Source organism: Corvus kubaryi, unplaced genomic scaffold (genome assembly GCF_017639235.1).
Source record: "Corvus kubaryi isolate FWS band 111438036 unplaced genomic scaffold, C.kubaryi_AGA036_p1.0 64999, whole genome shotgun sequence".
Classification (NCBI taxonomy): domain Eukaryota; kingdom Metazoa; phylum Chordata; class Aves; order Passeriformes; family Corvidae; genus Corvus; species Corvus kubaryi.
Window position 1 is genome coordinate 210,900 of NW_024581680.1, and position 12,733 is coordinate 223,632.

General features: G+C 39.8%; 1 protein-coding gene across 3 annotated transcripts in view; it reads right to left on the minus strand.

The window, feature by feature from the left end:
• Nucleotides 1-45: 45 nt before the first annotated feature.
• Nucleotides 46-12,733, minus strand: part of LOC121672837 (tomoregulin-1-like) — a 111,491-nt gene continuing 98,803 nt past the window's right edge. Inside the window, exons 7-10 of one of the 3 annotated variants that reach the window (XM_042045741.1) lie at nt 12,528-12,587; nt 7,119-7,242; nt 2,944-3,102; nt 46-1,273 (exon numbers count right to left, since the gene is read on the minus strand). In XM_042045741.1, the coding sequence (XP_041901675.1) occupies nt 1,189-1,273; nt 2,944-3,102; nt 7,119-7,242; nt 12,528-12,587 (428 nt within the window). In that variant the 3' untranslated portion in view covers nt 46-1,188. Of the gene's footprint in view, nt 1,274-2,943; nt 3,103-7,118; nt 7,243-12,527; nt 12,594-12,733 lie in introns of all 3 variants that reach the window. The other 2 variants (XM_042045740.1, XM_042045742.1) reach the window with 2 other exon arrangements.

Consider the following 12,733-nt stretch of genomic DNA (forward strand, 5'->3'; position numbering starts at 1 on the left):
AATTACCCCATGGGGTAACAAATAAACACACTAAACCAGAGACAATATAGTGAAAATGTTGTATTGTGACATGCTTTTCCAGTTCAAAATGTTGAAAGCATTTTTTTTTTTATTGAACAAATTATTAAATCCTACATGCAAAATTCTGAAAGCCTACACTACATGTTAAAACAGCTGAACACATCCTATTCACACTTTATCTTGGGATCTTTCAAACGACAACTAACAGTCTATTAATATAACTATGACCAGCAGACTAATTTGGATGGACTTCTTTAGCTCTTGAAAATACTCTATACAAGAGCGCTAGTAATTCATTCACTTTTATTTTTTTTTAAATTTTAATCACAAACACTATACAATCTGTATTGTAGGTGTTAAAACATGTATTTCCTTTAAAAAAGTTTAAGAAGTATTAAAACAGTTTTAACAGTGATAAAGTAGGCTTTATTCCAATTATTTGTGTTCAATTATTCAACACCAATTTTTTTACAATACCTAAATCTACTAAGACCTACTTCTTTTGGACCTGTGCCATCTGTTCTACCAGGTAACTTCCCAAATTATGAAATTTATAATTTTCCTCTTTAAAAATAAATTGTTGGAATTATTTATGTAGATGGCAGTGCTTAGACCCAGCCCACACATTTTATAAATATGTTACAACTACACACAGCACACAGCTTCACAGTTCATGCGATAGGCAGTGTCTAGAAAATCAGTTACTAACTTCCAAAAACATTTAAATATCTACGGTATTTAAACACAGTGTTTTCTATTTCCTCATAAGAAAAGTAAGCTGTAAACATTTTTACCTTTAGTTCATGCCTTGTTTGTTAGGTAATGTGGACTTATTTTGTTGGTTTGTTGGGGCTTTTTTAAGTCTACAACATTGTTGAAATAAATCTGTGTTTCCAAAAATATTACATTCCATGGATAAAGCACAAGTCTATTATATAACCATGTGATACAGATACAGAAAATGAACTACTGTATTCAAAAACATAAAAGTAAAGATACTAAAACAGTCCATAGCTGTTAGAGCTGATGCTTTCAGAATACAGACCAACATTGTTACACTAAAAATGTTCAAAAATAAGGCCTCTGAAATAAATATTTCCATTCTTTAAAAAAAGATATAATAAAAATGTACATCACATGGTCAATGTAGGTATAAAAAGCACTAAGTTAAACCATTCTGGATGATGTATCTGAAGTAAAATGGCCTAGGTTTTGCTTCTGCCGACGTCCTCTATTGTTTTTGGGGCATTTTCTGTTAAAAAAAAAGAGAGACAAATAGAAAAGGAGGGCTGATTTTATATATGCCACATATAATTAAGCCTAGCAATAACACGTTGACTTAATTTTCTGTACTTAACAACAGCAAGAAGTCTATGATCTGTGCTGACCAATGGGACAGTCCTGCTATTTAGTACTGGACTGTCACCTGGGAATGTCTGTAGGGCCCCAGATCATTTAAAAGGGAGCCCTGCTTGACCTTGAGACTGAAACCAGCAAGGTTTCATCCTTCAGCCTTGATCCAGCAAACACATTCCATGAGGAATGATTGCATTAGCTTTACTTTATACATATTTCATATTTAAAACCCAGTGGATGGCGAGACTGGATCAATCAGACTTTTGAAGTGCTGGACCTCCAGGTGCCTTGCTGCTCACAGCAGCCTATGCGACAGACCCCACCCAGGTCTCTCTGTGGGGTGACTCTGGTGATCCTTTTCTTGGGGCCAGACACACAACTAAAAGGATTCACAAAAGCCAGCAATCCTGAACAGAATGGCACTTAGCCAGGCAATGCATGATGGAGCAGTCCTGCTGGGATGCAACAAGACGTGAGAGACTGAGAGTTGGTGAATGGTCATAGAGAAGCTGAAAGAGGAGCTGAAACATAGTCTTCCACACCACTGCTTTGGCCAGCAGGATGCAGTGTGAAAAAGGGGATGGCATCAGTTGCATGAGCCAAGTAACTCTTGCACATGTACAGGTGGTGTTTTACACGAGCTAGTGTCGGTTAGGTTGAACTTTACAAGGGATACAAGGAAAAAGGCCTGTACTGTTCATTCACGGAGTGTCCCTCTACATCACTGAGTTTGGGAAGCTGTGCACTAATGCAGTAGCAGAAAGTTTTATGGCCCAGTGTAAGTGGAGCTGAAAAAGTGAAGGACAACTTGAGGAAGAAAAGTCAAACTGTGTCACTGATGCCCAAGTGTAAGACTTAAATGCTTCATGCTCCTATAAGGTAACTAAGTCATCCTTAATCTATCTCAGAGACCTCAGTGCTTGTTTGGTTCAAGTCCTAGAACTGAATGCCTTGTCATCAAAAAGAACCCATGGCTCTCATCTCAGTTTTTACACAGGGTGAGAGATGACAGAACCCAGAAACCTGAACTCTGTGCTTGTGCATCTTTAAGTTTCATAAAATAGGTTCTTATAGTGAGTGTCTAATAACGGGACTAAGTTGCACACTAATTTTCAGAAAGTGTATATGGTGTGAAAGGTACTTTTTTCTCTGTGTAACACCATTTACAGTGGTACATCAGGGAACCTATGACATCAACCTCTCTGGTTTCAGTGGGTGGTAGCTGGGGAGCATAGCTTCCATAAGTTATCAGCAATGTTTCAGTAAGTCCAGTGAAGGTCTAACACAGTAGATGACCTCTTGGATTTGTTTCAAGGCTGATCTGTTCAGCTGTGTATTTGGTCTGGAGATTGAGTGGTTACTGGTGGTTTCTGAATTTAAACAAATCTGTCTTTTGTGACCAAAGAAACAAAGGGGCAGATAGGATGTTACATAATCATCCTGCTTCGGTCATTAGGTAGTTTTCATGTGGGTATTAAGCAAATAAAATACTGGGCGTCATATAATTAAATACAGAAAAAGTATATCCATACAATGTGTAATTTTTCACTTTTTGTCTTTACCTACCTTGTTATGCACATGACAATTGCAACTATAATGGCAATCTGTACAGCTCCAATTATTGCTGCAATAAGGACATGCGTAAGCTTTTGTCTACTTGGGACAACATAAAGAATACTAAAGTCTGTCTTTTCACAGTGCTGTCCAGTATATCCTGATTCACACCTGAAAAAGAAAAGGAATATTTCATGGACTCTGTAATTTGACAGCAACCCAGTCATTTTGCAGTTGAAATGAGAAATCCAAGGTGACTCCAGCTGAGAAAGAGCTGGTGAGAAGGTGCAGCTGTGGTAACACTTGGGGTAGGGAATGGTTTGGATCTGTGTGGCAAGAAAAGAGACAGAACAAGTAGATATGCTCTGCTTTTTCTGGATAAGGTTACTAGTGGCCCTCTGAAAACACACCAGTGTGGGGAAGGCCCTGATTTGTCAAAATAAATATGTGGGTCATTATTATATTGGTACAATATTTAGGAAGAGTGTCAACTGGGTGAAACAAGTAGACACTTTGAAGACAAGAAGAAAAGGCTAAATGAAACACAAGAACCATGCTCATGAAACACAGAGCGAGCACAACTCATTCAGCTCCATTGTCAATATGGGACAGAAGTGAAAAAGAGGAAGGAGAAGCTTGAAATGTGGGTTGAAAATCCACCTTGAAAAAGGAAGATCCCTTTACAAGCTGCAACCTAGAGAAGTGGAATCTTGCAAAATCTGCTGGACAACACCAGCACCAAACCCCCTCTTGCCTTGTGGCTGAGCCAGAATTTGATGGAGGTCAGCTTAGAAAACCCAGTGGCCCACATCTGTTCAAGTGAGAGTTCAAGAAAGAATCCAAAATAATTTGCATGGGGTGGGGGAGAAATAGCTGGAAGCAGAAGAGAAGCAGATCTCTAAATGGTAACTTGCCTGAGCAAAGCAGCAGTTAGCTCAATGAGAAACTCAGCAGAGGCTGTTCCTGAGCAGTGACGTGTTCAGGCGATGAGAGATGTGCCAGTGCAAACATGCTCTGAAACAATTCATGTCTCAAGGCAAAAGAGGCTGAGGCACAAGAGAAGGCAAGTGCCACCCAAGACACTGAGATGAAGTCTGCAGAATCAAAGGCCACCACTTACAACCCTGAGCAAGTTCCTTGTCCTTTAGAATCGACTGACGCAAATGCATCACTCTGGACAACTGAATCGTGTAATTGGCCTCCAGCTCTACAGCAGAAAGCTGGAGAAGAAGTACTCACACGCAGGCTGAGCAACAATCCTTTTGTAAACTGGATCTGACAAGCCTAAATGCAACTCAAAATCAGACTCATCCATTCAAAAGCTTTGTGCTAGGGTAGGAATCAATTCTGTTTGGAGCAGCAAAATAATTACACCAAAGACCTTTCTACAACTGCTAATGCAACTCCTAATCCCTCTCTGCATGCAGGGATAATAGTTGGGGGTTTACATGTTCATAATCTTGTGATTCTACTTTCTCCAGCCATGAGCTGCCGTGTAAGGAGTTTTGGTTCAGGCATGAACGAAATTCTGGTAAGACTTGTTAAAAAAGCCCTCCATGTACTGTAAGTGTGCCCAGTGGTAGCCAGGAAAGGAATAAAGAGAACTTTGTATAAGCATACAAGAAGAATGAGGAGAGTGAACATGCTGGTAATCATGCAAGACACAAAAAGGAAGAGGCCTTACTAGTCAAGAGGACTTAAATCTTACTGTTACTTTGCTTTCTGTTTCATTAAAGAAAGTAGAAGTTGAAGTATTATCAATGTGAGAGCTGCTTTAATGCAGAGAAGGCAAAACAAGGCAGAGGAGGCACAAGGAATTCAAAGATGTTTCCTCAGAAACACTGAAATGACAAGAAATTATTTCTGAGAAGTACTGAATGCAGATTCAGGAGAAGAAGTGCTTGTATTAGGAATTACATCATGCAGGATGAAGTAGTAGGCACTAGTTTACTGCCTTAAACGAGTAGAACAGATTTTAAAGCATTCTGCTGCATTAATGCATAACAAGATAATATAGCATTAGTATGATAGCAAGATCAATAGGGTCAGCAGGGATTTATCAAAATAAGCTGATTAGTCAATTAATTGATTTAGCATAAAGAAGTGTAGATTTCTTTTTAAAGGGCTGGACTGTGTGTCCTTGACGCAGCCTGCCATAAGGACAGGGCAAAACTGCACTGCACAAGGGGGGCAGCAGGAGACAGACCTGATCCCATCTGTGCAAAGGCTGCTAAACTCAATTCTGTGCAACTGACTGCTACAAAACCTTCCTCCCACCTGCCTGCTGGCAGTCCTGGAGGGCTGCTGTACAATAAGCAAGGAGATTCACTGCCCCTAGTGAAAGTAAAACTCAGAATTTGCTCTGCACAAGTATTTTCTGCAGTTTTATAGGTCATCCAACACCTCACATACATTGCTGCCAGGAAATGAGGACCAAATTAAACAATGTGTGTGCTAGATGTGTATGAGAACCAAAAGCATTTGAAAATAACAATTGGCCCTTAGCATTCATCATTATATTTTCCTTGCTGGAGAGAGAATTTTTTTCTCTGATAGAGGCACATGATTACTACGGCAGATTGATGTCTGTTATAAACTATTTGTTTCCTTAATAACTCTGCTTCAGTAAGAAACATGCATAAAGCATGAGACTATCAGTATTTTAATAGCCAAGAAAAATCCAAAGGAGATCTGATACTCAGGGTTAAGAACTGACAGTCACAAATTCTTGGCTGGAACCACGTGAGGTTTGTTGTGCTAGGCTCAGTGCTGAGCTACTATTCAGACTGTATAAATACATAGTTAAAGGTAGTAACAGTAAATCTAACCATAAAATAGAATTTAAAGGGATGATACATTAATTAAGTTCATCAAAACATTGCCTGTCAGTAATTATTAGTGTCATAATAAATATTTAAAAAGATTGAATTTACTCTGAATCATAAATGATAAATTTCTGTAAGATTAGCACCTCCTAGAAAAAAAATCTGAGAAAATAAAAATTAGTTAAGTCAGACTTGAAAAACATTCGTGAAAAACATTTCCTTGTTACTTTAAATATTTTGAGGACAAATACACTATAAATTGTGTTAAATACAGTTCTAGATCAAAAAGAATACTGTAATCAGATAGTATTGCCTAATGCCCATCAAGATGATGGGCAAACATCAACATTTTATAAGTTGACAACTGTAGTGGCTCTGCCTTTTGGGCTGCCTGCTCTCTGACCTGTCTGGAAACCCTTAAATCTTGGCAGTGCAAAAAACACCTAAATATCATCAATCAATAAGGATCAGGTGAGAAAATATGAAAGTATCCAATGTATTTACAGCTGAAGTTTCAAAAGTGAAGGAAAGCAAAGAGTTATAGCAGCTTCAGCCACATTAATCTGAAAGTACAAACTTGCAAGATAAAAGCTCAGGATAAACGTCCTAGTAAGTAGGGCACTGCATCTTACTGCAAAGTGGCCTTTTTCTATAAACAACTTTTATATATTTAAATAATAGTAATAATAATCATTTAAATAAAAATAATTTTTGGAGGAAAACAAAGATACAGAATTTGATTGGTGAAATCTAAAGGAAAAAATATCTGGGAGCTAAGGAATATTCATATATCCTGGGAAACACTGAGGGGCTTAATACTCAGTGTACTGAATTGCTAGTTTACACTGTAGACAAACGGTGTGGGCTAAAGAATATTTTGCAATTTATATTCTCTAGATGATGCCTATTACTGTGAAAAATGGCAATAAGTGTTAAAAATAAGATATTGATTCTCTAGAGAGAGTTTACGACAGGAAGAATAAAATGTACAGATAGTGTAATAACAGGCTGAGAGGTCAACGGGGAAAGAACAGGGATACAGGCAAGGCAAAGGCCTTTTTTCTGTTTCTGTTTGTTTTTTTAGCTCTGGATATGATTTAGCAGCTGAAAATAAGAGGACAACACTGAGGATACACTCCTCAGAGGGATTCAGGTTCTGAACTCCCTGACTGACCAAGCCCCTCCTCTGAACACTCTCCCTCTGGACTGGAGCAGCTGGGTGCTGCCCACAGCACAGGGATACAACTCCTGTGCCACTGCTTAGGTATCACATAGTGCTACACCCTGTCATTATGTCTAGAGAGCATTTTGATTAAACTTTACAGTGATTTCAATCACATTTTGGAGACGTGAAGGACTTACCGGCAGGAAGCCTTCTGAGTGGAATAAATGAATTCACATTTTCCATGTATACAGTAACCATTGAAGCTTTCTGAACAAGGTATGTGGTTTCCAATGTAAATGTCTTCTCTTTGATCACTGGCGTCTTGAAAAGAAATAGACATAAACAATTATACATGTCTCTATGATGTTAATTAAAAACTCTCAACCAAGAATAGTATATCCTTAAAAATTTGCAGTAAATAAAGGAATAGAGAATGATAAAGCAGAGGCTTAATGGTGAAGTTTCAGAGGCACCTACAGAGATTTGCTAGAATGTACTGCACTGGAAAATGATCCTCAGAGACATCTAGATATGCTTTTTATATCAGGTTTCTCAAAAAGGAGAAAAGTGATCATGACAGAAACAAACCAAAGCAGGAAGATCAGCAGAAGCTTTGTCAGTGGCACTGGGGCAAAGAGCTAATACATAGATAATACATAGATACAGAGAGCTCTCTCCCATGTGTAAACAGATGGAAAAAAACCCTCCAAAAAGGATTCGAAAAACGCTGAACCACATTTTATGATTACTGGGTAGAAAACTGCTTGATACAGCCCAGATCTGATTGGTACCACTGGTGGTTAAAGCTGAAATCAAACACACTTCAATAGCAGTCTTCCTCAGAGAAATATTTTATGGAGAGAGAACTCAAAAAATATCGAAATGTGTTTAAAATACCCATTCCTTTGGGAAGTGTGCTGGTTTTGGCTGGGATGGAGTTAACCTCCTTCACAGCAGCTGATGGAGTGCTGTGAAGATTTCTGGCTGAAATAGTACTGGTAACACACCATTGTTTTGGCTGTTGCTGACAGGAGCTTGCACAGCATCAAGACTTCCTCTGCTCCTCACTCTGCTTCTCCCCTCAGCAAGAAAGAAGACTGGGAGTGGGCAAGAGCCTGGGAGGGGACACAGCCAGGACAGCTGACCCAAACTGACCAATATGGGATATCCCATACCTTATGAAATCATGCTCAGCAATAAAAACAACAGTTTTGGTATTTCCAAGGTGGCAGTTGCTCAGCAACTGGCTGGTCATCGGTCTGCTGCAAGTAACAGATTTTGCAACACTTGGTTTTCTTCTCTTTTTTACCCCCCTTTGCTTCTTAAAAGTGCCTTAAGCTTGACCAATGAGTTTTTCTCACATGTGCTTTCTTGATTCTCTCCTCCATCTCCCTGGGGGAAGCTGGGATGGAGCAAGCGACTGGTGGGCACTTAGTTGCTGTCTGTGTCAGCCCAGGAAGGCAGTCCCTCCTGACCCAACATCTTTCATGCTTCTGTCATGTTACCAAAATTATCCAAAGCTGTGCTCATTTTCAACCATTTTTCCCCCCAAATTTTTTTGGTAAAATAGCCCTCAACACAGAAGTTGGTATTTCACAATGAACTTCTCTGAAGAGCAGGGATCTTAAGATGTGAGCGTAATTCTGGAATTGTGTTCATTTCCATGGCAATAGATTATAGCTTCACAAATAAGAGACTAGAAAGCAAAAGGGAGTGTGAAGAAGAAATCTCTTATACAATTGCAGATATTTGGAATAACACCAGCAAGAAAGTGAATGTATTTATACCAGACAAAAAAAGAGATATGCTGCTGTTTTAGGTTTTTCCTGAAAATGTCTGGAATGTGTTTTAATTAGGTTCTGGGGAAAAAAAGCCCAACCATCTATTAGAGCTTTTAGATATAAGGAAATCTCTTGATTCAGACTATGTTTTGAAAACAAAGAAATATTGATACAAGAGAAGAACGTTGATTAATACTGATAATGTGTCCACCACTGAACTGATGGAATAGACTATGTCACAACATGTCTAAGAGGAGAAAGGTGGGGATGTCTCATCCCAAAACTATTGTCTCCCTCCTTCTCCAAGAATTTAATTACTGTCATATCAGGTCCCAGTCAAAGGCTTGTAATGACCTACAGACAATTATATTAGTATGTTTAGAGAGCTGCACTGTATCTGGTTTTAATACATGTACTGACACAGAATGTGAGGCCCAGTGGAAAACTGAAAGGGGCATCCCCTGAAAAGTGGCCGGACAGCCACACACAGGTCAGAGGCAAAATTTATATTAAGCAACAAGATGTTAAATGCAGGAGATGATTCCTAGTGTAAAACAGACATTTACCCCCTATTGACAGGAATGCATTTTTAATCAAAGACCTGCTAGACTGCTTCAGATCTCCAAAGTGAAATATCTAACTGGTGTAGGAACCTTGAAAGAGTGACTGGATATAGGAGTTCAAATACTTCACCAGGAGGAAGAGTCATGCATAAAAACTGAAACCCTGATGCTCATGGTAAAAGAAAACCACCAAGCCAGCTGAATCTGGTAAGAGAGACTTTTCTGATGTAACTTTAGGTAGCCATCTGCACTGCAGGAGGAGACCCTCATGGTTCTAGAGACTAAAAGATATCCATTCAGAGAACAGGGTTTAACAAAAGTAACTCACAGGAACTGAAAGCAAAAGCAAACAGGAGGGAGTGTGGACTGTTCTCTTAACCTGGAAGAAAAAAAAGCAATTCACAGAAGTTCACTTCAGGCTTTCACTATCAAAAGACTCCTGAGCACTGCATTAAAAATTTTCAAAACAACTTTTTTTCATGAAGCATACTCCCTTCATGCACATCATTTGCTGAATGTGAGACCGGACGAGCCATACTCATCAATAATAATAATTATATACAATGGTTTTTTCCACTAACTAGACTTCAAGGGTAGTTTACATGCAATGAGTAAAAGGCTGTTACCTCTTTGGAATGGGAACTGAAAGTGGTGTTTCATTACCTTACATAATAAGATGTATATTGCATTTGGTGCCTTTTATACCTTCATAATGTAAGTGAAAATTGACATTAAATCACTCCAACTGGTACATCATATGCAGTGAAAATAAGAGAATTTGTGAAAAGAGAAAAATATATGAAGATTTTTGGCACTGAATGACTTTTCAAGAGGAACACAAGGAATGTTGAAAGCCATGGTGGGATGGCTTTACTCAGAGAAGCCATGGGAGTGCAAAACAAGTATAATGACAGAAAAACTTAAGACCAGAGCTAACAGAGAAGGTACAAACCCCTTGCAACAAAACCTGCATCAAGACCAGCACTGAGGAGAAAGAACAGTGAGTTAGGTTCATTTGTGATTCCTTCCTGTGTGGAATAGAAGCACCCATTTGCAGACTGGATTCTCTTTTCAGGGAAGTTTTCTTCCTCCCTGGGACCTGAATTAGAGATGTCCCTACAAGACTGAAGAGGTTATTGCAACCTTCAGACTACTACCCACTCCTGCTCTTTCACGTGGCTACTAATGATGATGTAGCAACAAAAAGCCTGAGGTCAATCAAATGAGATTTCAGAAGCCCTGGGGACAATGCTAAAAAAATTTGGTGACACAGAGACAGTGTTTCCCTTCAATCCTTCCTATAATAAGGAGAAACTTGAAACAAACAGGAGAGCCCAGGATATCAATACCTTGCTCTGGGACTGGTGTTTACACCAAAACATTGGGGTTTTAAATTATGGAAGAGACTTTGAGACAAAAGGTATGCTGGGGCCTGATGGGACCCACCTGTCCTGAAGGGTAAAAGGACTTTTTGGCAGTAAGCTGGCAGGACTGACGGAGAGGGCTTTAAGCTAGAATTGATGGGGGAAGGGGATGCCAACAGCACTGCAGTAGGTAAGGCACAGGTTGTCACAGCATCACCTGAGGGTAGCACGTGCTAGTAGGAACACTTATGCTGCTCCTGGGAGCATGGAGAGCTCAGGAGCACATTTGAAATTCTTGAACACCAACTCAGACAGTATGAGAATAAAACAGGATGAACTGGAAGCACTGGTCAGCTCCCAGAGCTATGATATCACTGGTATTTGCATGACTTGGTAAAGTGAATCCACAAGTGGAGTGTTGAGATGGAGGGCTACAGGCTGTTCAGGAGCGACAGGCAGGGCAGACAAGTTGGAAGTGTCATGTTTTATGTAAGGAAGAAGTGATTGTACAGCACTTACAGTTAGTGCTGATGTGGTTGAGAGCCTCTGGGTGAGGGCTAGAGGGATGGAAAACAAGGAGATGTGGTTGTAGATGTCTACTACTGAGTGCCCAGCCAGGATATAAGCAATTATGAGAAATTTCTGGATTGCTAGCCCTTGTCCTTATGGGAGATTTTTAACTTCCCAGACATCACCTGGGAATATAATATTGCTGTGATGAACAGGACTTTCTTGACATTTGTAGGAGATAATAACTTCTTGTCAGAAGTACTCAGTGAGGAAAGCCCTCCTAGGCTTGCTACTTGTGAATAGAGGACTCATGGGGGGATGTAATTGTATGTGTCTGTCTCAGCCATAGTGATCATGAAATGGTTGAGTTTAATGGTTGAGCCTTCAGCGCAATGAGAAAAAAAGGACACCAGAGTTGCTACCCTTGGACTTGAGCAGAAAAACCTTTAAGCTGTTCATGGAGCTATTTAGCAGAGTACCCTGCAATGTGCTTTGTAGGTGTCCATGAGCGCTGGTCAAGTTCTAAGAAGCGCCATTTAGAAGCACAGGAGCATTGCTGCATTGTAATTCTGCTGCATTGTAAGTCAAGCAAGTGGGGCGGAAGACCAGCTTGACCAAACAGGGAACTCTTTTTGGAAGTCAAGAGGAAAGAGAATTTGTATGGTCACTGGAAGGGAGGTCAGGCTTCACAGGAAGAGTACATAGCGGTGGTTCGTATGTACAGGGAGAAGACACAAAAGGCCAAAGCTCATTTAGAACTGAATGGCCAGTGTTGTGTAAGATAACAAGAAGGGCTTTTTCAAGTGCATTACTAGCCATAGGAGGTCTAAAGAAAGCATTGGAGTGATACTTGATGTGTATGATCATCTGACTAGCCGGGATGAAGAAAAAGTTGAGACATTAAAGGTTATTAAAAGGTAAGGTAAGGTTCATGTCGGTGAAACATTTTCAATCAATGTGATTCAGCGTATCATGTTACTGAAAATATTTTAAAACAACCTAACAAATACAGGCTCATCCATTTTTTTCGGAAGTTAACAGAAAAGATGGGATCATGGCAGGGAGGCTTGTGCTATGTTATTTCATCAGGAAAGTCACAGCTTGGTGTCTTCCAGCAAAGTCATTTTCACAGCACTTGGAGGGAGTCCAGTCCTGTGGCCACTGCACAGGGTACTGAGCAGCTGGGCATCTTAGAGGAATACAGCAGGCAAAACTTACAAATCACGCACATCTTCCTGCTAGCCTCACAACACGCTCTAAGGAAGAAGCTGTTCACAGGTCTGTCTTGGTTACAGGAATCAAAGCTGTAAGGCAGACTAGAAGGACTTGTGTGCTCTATTTTGTCATCTTGTAAACCATAACCAAAAAGCACAAAGTCTGCACCGTACCTTTCACTTCTGGCCGATACTGCATGCCATCATCTTTCTTTCCGACTGCATTTGTGTCATCTGTTTCTAGGTGATAAATACATGCATGGTTACTTATTAGGAAAGGATATTTTCCAGACCACTGCGTGTGCATCACTGATAAGCCAGAAAAATATTCAAAGAATTATTTTAAGTTGTAGTAAAACTGGACACACTCCCACATTGTT